The sequence below is a fragment of the Piliocolobus tephrosceles genome, chromosome 2 (genome assembly GCF_002776525.5).
Source record: "Piliocolobus tephrosceles isolate RC106 chromosome 2, ASM277652v3, whole genome shotgun sequence".
Lineage (NCBI taxonomy): Eukaryota > Metazoa > Chordata > Mammalia > Primates > Cercopithecidae > Piliocolobus > Piliocolobus tephrosceles.
Window position 1 is genome coordinate 96,205,725 of NC_045435.1, and position 13,308 is coordinate 96,219,032.

General features: G+C 43.4%; 1 protein-coding gene across 1 annotated transcript in view; it reads right to left on the minus strand.

Annotated features, from left to right (window-relative positions):
• ZNF620 (zinc finger protein 620) overlaps positions 1-3,574 on the minus strand; it is a 46,938-nt gene extending 43,364 nt beyond the window's left edge. Inside the window, exons 1-2 of the mRNA XM_023231339.2 lie at positions 3,330-3,574; positions 2,679-2,764 (exon numbers count right to left, since the gene is read on the minus strand). Coding sequence (XP_023087107.1) covers positions 2,679-2,702 — 24 coding nt within the window. The 5' untranslated portion in view covers positions 2,703-2,764; positions 3,330-3,574. The remainder of the gene's footprint in view (positions 1-2,678; positions 2,765-3,329) is intronic.
• Between the last annotated feature and the right edge of the window lie 9,734 nt (positions 3,575-13,308).

Here is a 13,308-nt window from a genome sequence, read left to right on the forward strand (position 1 = left end):
CCTCATAGATTGCTTATTAGTTACAAGATGAAAAGAGTAACTATGGCCGGGCACGGTGGCTCAAGCCTGTAATCCCAGCACTTTGGGAGGCCGAGACGGGTGGATCACGAGGTCAGGAGATCAAGACCATCCTGGCTAACACGGTGAAACCTCGTCTCTACTAAAAAATACAAAAAACTAGCCGGGCGAGGTGGCGGGCACCTGTAGTCCCAGCTACTCGGGAGGCTGAGGCAGGAGAATGGCATAAACCCGGGAGGCGGAGCTTGCAGTGAGCTGAGATCCAGCCACTGCACTCCAGCCCAGGTGACAGAGCTCCGTCTCAAAAAAAAAACAGTAATCATATTACCCCTTAGCCAGAAAGTTCAAATGTGGCTGGCATGACTGAGGAACTTTAATTGATTTTAATTTAAATAGGCACATGTAGCTAGGAGGTACCTTCCTTCACAGTGCAGAATAAATACATCTGTTAATACTCTTTTCTTACTTCCTTTAGAGTCAAAATCTGGGAATATGGATCTCCCCTTTTCTTCACATTATGCTCTACCTCTCCATACCTCTGAAACATCACTCTAATTATCAGCACATTCTTTGGTTCCTTGTTTTCGGAAACACTTAGCTTCTCCAGATCTTCTCTATCTGTGATCATTCTTCTTCTGTCCTTTACTTGCACTTACTCTTTCTCCATTAAGTGGGGCTATTGACTCCCTTCTTTAGGAAGTGGGTTACAGGGGCAGCACAACATAGTGGCAAATGGCACAGATGTTAAAGCTGTGGCTCTTAACATGGGGGCAATTTTGTCCCCCAGGAAATATGTGGCAATGTCTGGAGACATTTTTAGTTGTCAAAACTGCAGTGTGGTGGTAATGGTAGTGCTACTGGCATCTAGTAGATAGTGGGCCAGGGCTATTTCTGAACATCCTATAATGAACAGGACATCCCCCAAACAAAGAATTATCTGGCCCAAATGTAAATGATGCCAAGGTTGAAAAACCCTGCTCTAAGCTGGACTCCCTAGGTTCAAATAGTATCTCTAATACTCATTAGCTGTTAACCTTGGATGAGACAGTCAAACTTTCTGTGCCTCAGTTGCCCCCATTTGTAAAACCAGGATAATAATAGTAATTATCTGATACATCTCTTAAAAGGATGGCATAAGTTATTATCTGTAAGGCACTAAGATATCACCTGGCACATGATATCATATAAATCTCAGCACTTACTACAACCACAGATGCGATTGGGGGAACTTCCTAGAAGATTCTAAATGACAAACGTTCCTCTTAGAGATTGTAGCAAAGACTGACAGGTGTGTGTGTGTAGCCCCTTTCTTTCTTAGTATTGGAATCCTAATTTTACTTGAGGTTGCGCTCAGCCCTGGCAACCCAGTGGGGCCAATGAAATGCAAGTATAAATATTGTTGGGGACTTATGGGAAGGTTCCTAAAAGAGAGAGGTTCACCTTTTTTTTTTTTTTTTTTTTTTTTTTGGCAGCTCCTCTTCTAGCTGGAATGCACACATGATGGCTAGCGATCAAGCAGCCACCTTGGACAATAAAGTGGCCTAGAGCAGGTGAGACACTACTAGGATGGTAGAATAGAAAGACAGAGTCTGAGAGCAGGATAATAGAGGAGCTGCCACACCAGCCCTGGATTGACTCTCGACACTTTTGTATGAGAGAGAAGCCTTTACCTTGTTTAATCCACTGTCATTTGGGGTCCTCTTTGTGGAATCTAATCCTAAGTGATTACTGCACTTCAGGCAAAGCACCAGGAGAGCACAGCATACCCCCACAGAACACTTCCCGACTTGTAGGAATGGATTTTCTCTGAAGTGCTCCAACAGAAGTGGGTGGTCCAATATCCACCAAAAGAAGGACACACACATTGTAAGTCCTTGGGATGGAGCTTTCTCGTTACAAGATACATCCATTACATGATAAACTCAGTTTTCTCATTACATGATCTAGGACACTGGGGAAAAATCCAGTAAAACCATCATCTACCACTAAGAAAACTGGAGGGACAAGTGCTCCCAATGCTACATGAATTTGTAGCCAAGAAAGGATATAGACTCTCACAGAGGTTAGCCTGATGTCTTTGCATTGAGCTAAAGGCACTGGCTTCAGCTCCAAACTCATCATTCCTCCAAAAATACACTTCCCTCATCAATCTATATTTTCCAAATGCTTCCAGTTCTGGCTTCACTGTACCTTAACTGAGTAGTGTGAAGGGTAAACTACTCCCTTGGAAGTGTCTGTTTAACCTCAGAAATGGCTTTTCTTTGTGTACTGTTACGCAGACTAGCACTCCTCAAATTTCAATCTGCCCTTTAATTTTCCAGATCTTGTAAAAATGTAGATTCTGATTCAGGAGATCTGGGGAGGAGGCCTGACATTTTGCCTCACAAGCGCCCTTTGTGATGCAAAAGCTGCTCATCTCCAGGCCACACTTTCAGTTCTCATGAATGCAGATTCCCATTTTCTAGGATAATTCATTCCTTCTTTTCCAACCCACCTAACCCTCCAAAATTCACCTACCCTTGTTCATCAACTCCCCTCGCATACTGTTTTTACATAGTCTATTGAAGGATGTAAAACTAAGCATGGGACTGGCCAAGTCAGGCTACTGGGCCTTCCATATCTGTTCTGAGTATGGAAAGCTGAAAGAAAGCTCTGCTCACCTGGAACCACACTGTCTGGAGCATGGCTGATGACTCCTGGCTTCATGCAGTGCCCTCTAGGTTTGGAAAAGTAAGACCCTGCTGAGCTAAGAGAGAACCACAATGAGACTGATCCTGTCTTGTCTCCTAGACTTGCCGCCTCTTCCCCTGTCTCCTGCCACTAGCACTGCAGATATTCTTGGCACACTAGCTGTTCTCATTCACCCTCTCCACTGATTCATGGGATGCTGCAAATGCTCCCTCTGCATATTCTCCTATAGATCTGCTTGGTGACACTGGAGACTCTAGAAAGAATATCTGTAAAGCAAGAATCAAGAACTGCAGTGGATGCGTGGCTGTTAAAAAAAAAAAAACTTCTTGGCCCCACTATGAATACATTACTAAGTAGTTTGTATTGACTGAATGCTTCTAGTGATCGTGGCAAAAACCCAAAACAAGTCTCTGGAGAGAAAGTAGGATATAACGGAGACCCCTAAACAAACCACAGGCTGCAGGACAAAATGCAAGTGGTGACCTAGCCCCGGGTGACAAGGATAAGACGCTCAATGTCCCAGCAGGGGATGCTGACCGAAGACCTAACCGGGATCTGAACACTCCACCCCAGGAAGCAGAAGACCCTATAGTCACGGCTCCCATCCTTCCCATGAATACCGCGACCCGAGGACATCAGGCCAGCTCTTCGGAGCAGGAAGGTCGAGTGCGTCTCTGAGGACTGGGGACTGGGCCCAGGCTCGGGCGGCCGCGCGCGCCCCTCGGCGATCTCTGCAAGGGCCCAACGGCCGACCTCCAGAACAGGTAGCCGAGTCAGGGAAGCCCGGGAAACTCAACCCGAGCGCTCGCAAGTTGGCCAAGACGGAAGCACTAGCTAGCCGGCCGTCGGTCCCTACAGCCTCTCTAGGAAGCCGGGAGGCTGGCCCTTCTCTATGGTTCCCCCGAAACCAAACTCCCACTTTTCGCTTCCCTTCTCCACAACCGCTCTGCGCCTGGTTTGTTTTTCAATTTTAATTTTTTTTTTTTTTTTTTGCTTTTGTTTTTGAAACAGGGTTCTTGCTGTGTTGTGCAGGCTGTTCTCGAACTCCTGAGCTCAAGCTGTCCGCCCCCCTTGGCCTCCCAAAGTGTTGGGAATGCAGGCGTGAGCCACTGCGCCCGGTTTTTTATTATTTTCTCTTAAGTTTAGTACCCCAACTACATGATAAATTCCTCCATATTTAACAATTAATTCGTAACTTAATTCCTAACTCCTTACCTAATTTACTTAATTCCTAACTTAACATTCTAATGAATTTATAGCCCCTGTCTCCCACTTAATGACTGTGACCTAAGACCATGGGGCATGGGGTCTCATTGCGTTCCTGGCTCCACTCTGTATGGACTTGCTCAAGTTATACTTAAATTGTTGCCTCAGTTTATCAATTGAGAATGGTAAAAGTTTGTAATTTATAAATTCAGTGGATTAACTGAGTCAATTCATGCGACAGTTCTGTAAACCAAAGATAAAATTCTAAGTCCCCCAACCAACTGGACCACTCCTCTCCGCCAAAACTTTCCAAAGAAAACCTGGCAATCTAGCTCAGGGGAACGGACTTGCCTCATTCTGCTCTTGGAATTCAGGCACTACGAACGAGCATTAACATAAAAACAGAGATCTAGAGACTGATTCCAACTCCACTCCCCACCCCACCCCCAGACGGAGTCTTGCTCTGTCGCCCAGGCTGGAGTACAGTGGCGCGGCCTTGGCTCAGTGGAACCTCCGCCTCCCGGGTTCAAGCAATTCTCCTGCCACAACCTCCTGAGTAGCTGGGATTACAGACGCCGGCCAACAGGCCCGGCTAATGTTTGTATTCTTAGTAGAGAGGGGGTTTCACCATGTTGGCCAGGCTGGTCTTGAACTCGACCTCGTGATCCGCCCGCCTCAGCCTCCCAAAGTGCTGGGATTACAGGCGTGAGCCAGGGCGCCCAGCCCAAAACAAATTCTTTATAGCAATAAGACACCAAATTCTAACCTGACTCTAGTATAGTCTCACGTGACAGAAAATAGGTCCTGAAATAAACTGAAGTATTTTACCCTAAAATGTATTTATTTGACATATTTTGAAATGGCCCTGTAAAGCTGTCTCTTGTGGGGAAAATCCACATCCTGTAAAGAATCCCCTTCACTTTTGAGGTCTTTTCCTTGATCCAGGGGATAATTAACTAAGAGAGTTTGGCACCTTTTGAAGTCTGATAAGAAACATTTACAATCGTTTCTCTCTGAAGCCTGCTACTCAGAGGTTTCATCTGCATAATAAGAACATTGGTCTCCAAAACCTCTTATCTTAATCCAGACATTCCCTTCAATTGATTCCAGGTCTTTAGGTAATAACTCTTTCAACTAATTGCCAGTTAGAAATCTTCAAAAAAAAAAAAAAAAAAAAAAAAAGGAAAGGAAAGAAGAGAAAAAGAAAAGAAAAGGAAAGAAAAAAGAAATCTTTGAATCCACCCTATGGAAGCTACCCCCACACTCCCCACTTCGAGTTGTCCCTCCTTTCCGGATGGAGCTAATGTACGTCTTACATTTATTGATTGATATCTTTTATCTTCCTAAAACATATAAAACCAAGCTGTAGCCTGACCACCTTGAGCACAAGATCTCAGGACCCCCTGGGGCTGTGTCATGGGTCACTGGTCCTCATATTAACTCAGAACAAATCTCTTTAAATATTTTAGAGTTTGACTCTTTTTATGGACAGAGTACAGTTCTGTATCAAACTAAGTCAAAAGAAGTGCTATATTATTGCTGACATTATTATTATTCTTGTGTATCTCACCACTCTCCTGTAAGACACTCCCATATCTCTTTCTGCATTCCAGATTTAATAATACTCATGGCAACAGTGCTTCCTATTGGCCAGGCAGTGTACATTTGAAACTGCCTGTTGATTTCTAATTATTCCACAAGAGCCTAAAATCCAAAATGTTCCAAACTAATCTCATCATCTTTCCCTCATCCCCCTGTTCCTCCTCCAGGGTTCCCCCACCTCAGTGAATACACCAGTTTGCAGCCAACCAAGAAACTCATCACACTACTGAACTCCAGCCTGGGCAACAGAGTGAGACCATATCTATAGTAGGTATATATACAGTTTCATATTATTTAGGAAAGCATAACTTAGGGCCAAAATGTTCTATAACGGTGTGAAAATTTCACCTATTAAAGTCATTCTGGACCCAACACCGTTTTATGAGTATATTTGACAACTTTTCCGTCTCTTGTGTGGTTATTAGTCCATTCAGGTTTTTAATGCCTTTAACCAATTTTGATGCTTTATTCTTCCATAGAAAATAATTTGTCATAGGCTGTCAAATTTACTGATACAAAATCATCTTACTTTTTTATGTCCACGTCTGAAGGGATTTGTCCCTTTTCTTGTATCAATTACTGTTTACCTATACTTTTTTTAATTGAATTTTTCACAGAACCAACTTTTAGTTTTATTGTCTTTTTCTCATATTTCATTGCTCTTTTTCTGTATCATTGTTTGATTTTTTTTTTTTTTTTTTTTTTTTTTTGAGACGGAGTCTCGCTCTGTCGCCCAGGCTGGAGTGCAGTGGCCGGATCTCAGCTCACTGCAAACTTCGCCTCCCGGGTTTATGCCATTCTCCTGTCTCAGCCTCCCGAGTAGCTGGGACTACAGGTGCCCGCCACCTCGCCCGGCTAGTTTTTTGTATTTTTTAGTAGAGATGGGGTTTCACCGTGTTAGCCAGGATGGTCTCGATCTACTGACCTTGTGATCTGCCCGTCTCAGCCTCCCAAAGTGCTGGGATTACAGGCTTGAGCCACCGTGCCCGGCCCATTGTTTGATTTTTAGTATCATTTTTCTTTATGTTTCATGAACACTTCTAATACCCATATCATTGTTTCATTTTATCATTATTGATTTATTTCTTAAAATTTGAGAGACGTATATTCTTTTTCTAGCTTTTTTTGAATAGCATGCCTAATTTTTTATAACTTTTTTGTTCTCTCATACTTGTATTTATGTCTATAAGCTTTCTTCTGAGTCTGTTTTAATCATATCTCATGTTTGATTATTCTTATTTTTCTCTAATTTCTTTTTTTTTTTTTTTTTTTTTTTTGAGACATAATATCCCTGTCACCCAGGCTGGAGTAGAGTGGCGCGATCTTGGCTCACTGAAACCTCCCCCTCCCAGGGGAGGCATGAGCCATCATGCCCAACCAGAATGGCTATTATCAAAAATACAACAGATGGCTGGATGCGGTGGTTCAAGCCTATAATCCCAGCAGTTTGGGAGGCCGAGGCAGGTGGATTGCTTGAGCTCAGGAGTTGAGACCAGCCTGGCGAACATGGCAAAAACCCATCTCTACTAAAATACAAAAATCAGACAATGGGTGTGGTGGTGGGCACCCATAATCCCAGCTACTCGGGAGGCTGAGGCAGGAGAATCACTTGAACCAGGGAGGTGGAGGTTAGAGTGAGCTGAGATCATGCCACTGCATTCCAGTCTGGGCGACAGAGCGAGACTTCGTCTCAAAAAAAAAAAAAAAAAAGACAACAGATAACATGTAGGTTGTGGAGAAAATGGAACCCTTGTACACTGTTGATGGGAATGTAAATTTGTCCAACCATCATGGAAAACAGTATGGAAGTTTCTTAAAAAAAATTAAAAATAGAAATACCGTATGATTCAGCAATCCTGTTACATGGATATGTTTCCAAAGAAAATAAAATCAGTATGTCAAAGAGATATCTGTACTTCCATGTTCATTGCAGCATTATTCAGAACCACTGAGACATGGAACAACCTATGTGTCCATCAATGGATGAATGGTAAAGAAAATGTGTATACACACACACACACACACACAATGAAGTATTATTCCTCCTTTAAAAGAAAAAAATCCTGTCATTGTGACAACATGGATGAACCTGGAAGATATTATGCTTAGTGAATAAGGCATAGAAAGACAAATACTGTATGATCTCACTTATATGTAGAACCTAAAAAAGTTGGCCGGGCACCGTGGCTCACACCTGTAATCCCAGCACTTTGGGAGGCCAAGGCAGGCAGATCACTAGGTCAAGAGATCAAGACCATCCTGGCCAACGTGGTGAAAACCTGTCTCTACTAAAAATAACAAATAAAAAAAAAAATTAGCTGGGCGCGGTGGTGCATGCCTGTAATCCCAGCTAGTAGGGAGGCTGAGGCGGGAGAATCACTTGAACCCAGGAGGCAGAGGTTGTAGTGAGCCAAGGTCGCGCCATTGCACTCTAGCTTGGGCAACAAAGCAAGAATCTCTCTCTCAAAAAAGTTAACCTTATAGAAGCAGAGTAAAATGGTGGTTGCCAGTGGCTGAGATGAGTAAATGGGGACATGCTGGTCAAAGGGTACAAAGTTTCAGTTGGACAGGATGAAGAAATCAGAAAAAAATGCAAAAATAAAAATAAATAAATAAAAAACATGTAGCAGATACAGGAAACAGAATTATCATTATTTGTAGATCACAGAATTATTGTTATAGAAAAGACCACAGACTCAGAATTTAATGATAAGACTTCATCATTATAAAATGTCCACTGGAGGAAAGGATGAATTTTCACTAACCAGGGGCTGGGTCAATTACACTTCTATTCCTTAGCACATCACAGTTATAGGATTTATTTTATAAAAATATAAAAACAGGCAGCCATTTTCCAATAATTGCCTTGGGGCCTTGTGACATGAAGGAATGGGAGATAAGACAGTGTGGTACTCATCCGGGAGGACAGTGTTCCAAACAGTTATTTGAAAGGAGTGGCAATAATATAGATTTGAAAAGAGTTGCAGGTTTATCCATTAAAATGTCTAAGAATATATCATTTTATTGAGATTTTCTATACCTACTGACGTGTAATACAATTTTTTAATGGAAAAGTTGTTTTCATCATCATCCTCATAGAAAATCCAAGACATCCAGCCGGGCATGGTAGCTCACACCTGTAATCCTAGCACCTTGGGAGGCCAAGGCAGGTCTGTATCCATTCAGTTCAAAATCAGCCTAGGCAACATAGTAAGACTCTGTCTCTACAAAACATAAAACTCATGCCTGTAATCCCAGCACTTTGGGAGGCCAAGGTGGATTACCTGAGGTCAGGAGTTCGAGAACAACCTGGCCAACATGTTGAAACCCCATCTCTACTAAAGATGCAAAAAAATTAGCAGGCATTGTGGTGGCGGCGGGAGTGGCACCTGCAATCCCAGCTACTCGGGAGGCTGAGGCAGAAGAATCGCTTGAACCTGGGAGGCGGAGGTTGCAATGAGACAAGATCGCACCATTGCACTCCAGCCTGGGCAACAAAAGCAAAACTCCATCTCAAAAATAAATTAATAAATACATAAAATAAAAATAGAAATAAATTAGCTGGGCATAGTGGCACGTATCTGTAGTCCCAGCTACTTGGGAGGCTGAGGCAGGAGGATCACTTGAGCCTGGGAGGTCAAGGATGCAGTGAGCCATGATCATACCACTGCACTCAGCCTGGGTGACAGAGCAAGACACTGTCTCAAGGGGGGGAAGAAAAGGAAAAAAAGAAAATTTTAAAAAATCAACTAAAAATTATATTAGAACAATAAGAGAGTTCAGCAATGTGGACACACACAAGATGTTAAATACCAAAATCCGCAGCCCCTTTACATCCATCAACATCCAGTTAGAAAAGATACTAGGAGCCAGGCACAGTGGCTTATGACTTTAATCCCAGACTCTGGGAAGCTGAGGTGGGTGGATCACTTGAGGTCGGGAGTTCAAGGCCAACCTGGTCAACACAGTGAAACCCCATCTCTACTAAAAATACAAAAATTAGCTGGGCATGGTGGCGGGCACCTGTAATCCCAGCTACTCGGGAGACTGAGGGACGAGAATTGCTTGAACCTGGGAGGCGGAAGTTGCAGTGAGCCAAGATCTCGCCACTGCACTCCAGCCTGGGTAATGGAGTGAGACTTGGTCTCAAAAAAATAAAAATAAAATACTAGGAACTGATACTAGTTTAAAATCACTAGGAATATGGCCTGCATGGTGGCTCACACCTGTAATGTCAGCATTTTGGGAGGTCCAGGCAGGTGCATCATGTGAGGTCAGGAGTTCAAGACCAGCCTGGCCAACACAGTGAAACCCCATCTCTACTAAAAATGCAAAAATTAGCCAATGTGGTGGTGCATGTCTGTAATCCCAGGTATTTGGGAAGCTGGGGTGGGAGAATCACTTGAACCCAGGAGACAGAGGTTGCAGTGGGCCGAGATCATACCACTACACTCCAGCCTGGGAAACAGAGTGAGACTCATCTCAAAAACAAAGGCCAGACGTGGTGGCTCATGCCTGTAATCCCAGCACTTTGGGAGGCCAAGGCGGGCGGATCACTAGGTCAGGAGATCAAGACCATCCTGGCTAACATGGTGAAACCCCATCTCTACTAAAAATACAAAAAAAAAAAAAAAATTAGCCAAGCGTGGTGGAGGGTGCCTGTAGTCCCAGCTACTCAGGAGGCTGAGGCAGGAGAATGGTGTGAACCCAGGAGGCGGAGCTTGCAGTGAGCTGAGATTACGCCACTGCACTCCAGCCTGGGCAACTAAACGAGACTCCATCTCAAACGAACAGTCACCAGGAATAAGCCAATAAATAGTTTGTTTGTTTATTTATTTATTTTGAAAAGAATGACGGCCCAAGTAACTGGAAATATACCATGCTCCTGAATGGAAGAGTTGGTATGAAGATGGTGAGTTTGTTCTATCTAACACATCTATAAATTCAATGCAATCTCAAAAATCACAATATGATTTAACTTACTTGACAAGCTAATTCTAAATTTTATTTGAAAATGTGGGAGGAGGGGCCGGGCGCGGTGGCTCAAGCCTGTAATCACAGCACTTTGGGAGGCCGAGACGGGCGGATCACGAGGTCAGGAGATAGAGACCATCCTGGCTAACACGGTGAAACCCCGTCTCTACTAAAAATACAAAAACTAGCCGGGCAAGGTGGCGGGCGCCTGTAGTCCCAGCTACTCCGGAGGCTGAGGCAGGAGAATGGCATAAACCCGGGAGGCAGAGCTTGCAGTGAGCTGAGATCCAGCCACTGCACTCCAGTCCGGGCGACAGAGCGAGACTCCGCCTCAAAAAAAAAAAAAAAAAGAAAAAAGAAAATGTGGGAGGAAACTAAAGGAAAACATTAAAGTAACTCTATGAGTGGACTTAATGGCTATCTAATGGCTATCCAAATAGAATAAATACAGAACTCGGGCATTTAGTGCACTATTGGACCAGGAAAATGCAAGTTAAAGTAAGATACTACTTTTCACACATCGGCAAAAATTTAACAGATAACAGCAGGTGTTCAAGACTGCCAGGCAGGAATGTCTTTGTTTATTGCTGATGGAAATCTAAATTGGTAGAGCAAGTCTAAACTGGTACAGCTTACTGAAAGAGTGGTAAAAACACTCATATTCTTCAACCCAGCAAGTGCACTGATTGGCGATGTGTGCCAGATAAACACCATTGAGTACAGGAGGAGGTACATACAAGGACGTTCATGGAAGCACTGTTTAAATAGAAAAAGAGGGCCTGTTGCAGTGGCTCATGCCTGTAATCCCAGCACTTTGGGAGACAGACAGGGGTGGATCACGAGGTCAGGAGATGGAGACCATCCTGGCTAACATGGTGAAACCCCGTCTCTACTAAAAATACAAACATTAGCCAGGTGTGGTGACGTGCTCCTGTAATCCCAGCTACTCAGGAGGTTGAGGTAGGAGAATTGCTTGAACCGGGGAGGCAGAGGTTGCAGTGAGCCGAGATCGCACCACTGCACTCCAGCCAAACAAAAAATAAAAAACAAAAAACCAGAAAAAGAAATTGGCATCATCCTAAATGTCTATCAAGAGGTCAAATGTGAATATTCATGTTGTGGATTATTATGCAGGAGATAAAAAAGAATGAGGTAGATTAATAAGCAAAACATTTCTGGATCTGTGAGATTACGCAGGTGGGCATCATCCTATCCACGGAAGGTTCAAATAGAACAAAATGGCGGAGGAAGTGTGAATTTGCTTTTTTTTTTTTTTTTTTGAGATGGAGTTTCACTCTTGTTGCCCAGGCCGGAGTGCAACTGTGCAATCTCGGCTCACTGCAACCTCCGCTTCCCGAGTTCAAGCAATTCTCCTATCTCAGCCTCCTGAGTAGCTGGGATTACAGGCATGTACCACCACACCCGGCTAATGTTGCATTTTTAGTACAGACGGGGTTTCTCCATGTTGGTCAGGCTGGTCTTGAACTCCTGACCTCAGGTGATCTGCCTGCCTCGGCCTCCCAAAGTGCTGGGATTACAGGCAAGAGTCACAGAGCCCGGCCGAATTTGCTTTTTTAATCTGGGAAACCCATCCTCTCCTGTCCTCAGTTGTTGATTCTCTTGAATCTTGATCAAGCCTTTGGTCTCAGACTAGGACTTATACCACTGGCACTTCCAGTTCTCAGGCCTCTGGACCCAGCTTGAATTATCTCAATCAGCTTTCCTGGTTCTCCAGCTTGCAGATGGTATTTTGTGGGACTTCTTGGTTTCCATAATCTCTTGAGCCCATTCATCCATCCCATTGGTTGTTTTTCTGAAGAACTCTAATTTAGAGGCTGACTAGATAAGATCTCCAGAACATATTAAGAAAAAAAACAAGTTGCAGAGTATGAAATCTGCCTAAAACAAGCACATATATTTTTATGTCCTATACTACAAATACATCAAAACATGTCTGCAAGATGTGTATATTTTCCTTTATACAGGGTACTGGAATTGGAAGTGGAAATAATGAAAGGACCTTTTACTTTCAACTGTAATATTTTATTTAAATGTAAATGACTTAGTCTAGATTTTAAAAAATCAGCTAGCTAGAAGAATGAGGTAGCCTTTAATTTTAGTACAAAGGGATAAACAGTGTTTCACCAACAGATGAGGGGGGAAAAATATGAATTAGAGGACATGCCAATTACTTAGAGATTAGAGGAAGTTAAGACTTTCTGAAAACCAAACTTCCAAATTTTGCTTATACCGCCAGGTTAGTTCAACACAATTCAACCCAAATTAATAAGTACCTAATGTGTAAAAAGAATTGCGCCAGGTGTTGAGTATAGATCCTGTCCTCACTTTCACAAGCATCTTATTTGACTCATTTGATCCTTGCCATATGAGGCAGGTATTAGGATCTTTGCTTTTTAGATGAGACTCACATTAAGTAACGTAATGAGTTTGGGTTGAATGACAGAATTTAAACCTGAATATGACTCTGAAATCAGCATTTTTTTTTTTTATTTTTTTGAGACAGTCTCGCTCTATCGCCCAGGCTGGAGTACAGTGGCCGGATCTCAGCTCACTGCAAGCTCCACCTCCCAGGTTTACGCCACTCTCCTGCCTCAGCCTCCCGAGTAGCTGGGACTACAGGAGCCTGCCACCTTGCCCGGCTAGTTTTTTGGTATTTTTTAGTAGAGATGGGGTTTCACCGTGTTAGCCAGGATGGTCTCGATCTCCTGACCTCGTGATCTCCCGTCTTCGCCTCCCAAAGTGCTGGGATTACAGGCTTGAGCCACCACGCCCGGCCTTTTTTTTTTTTTTTTTTGA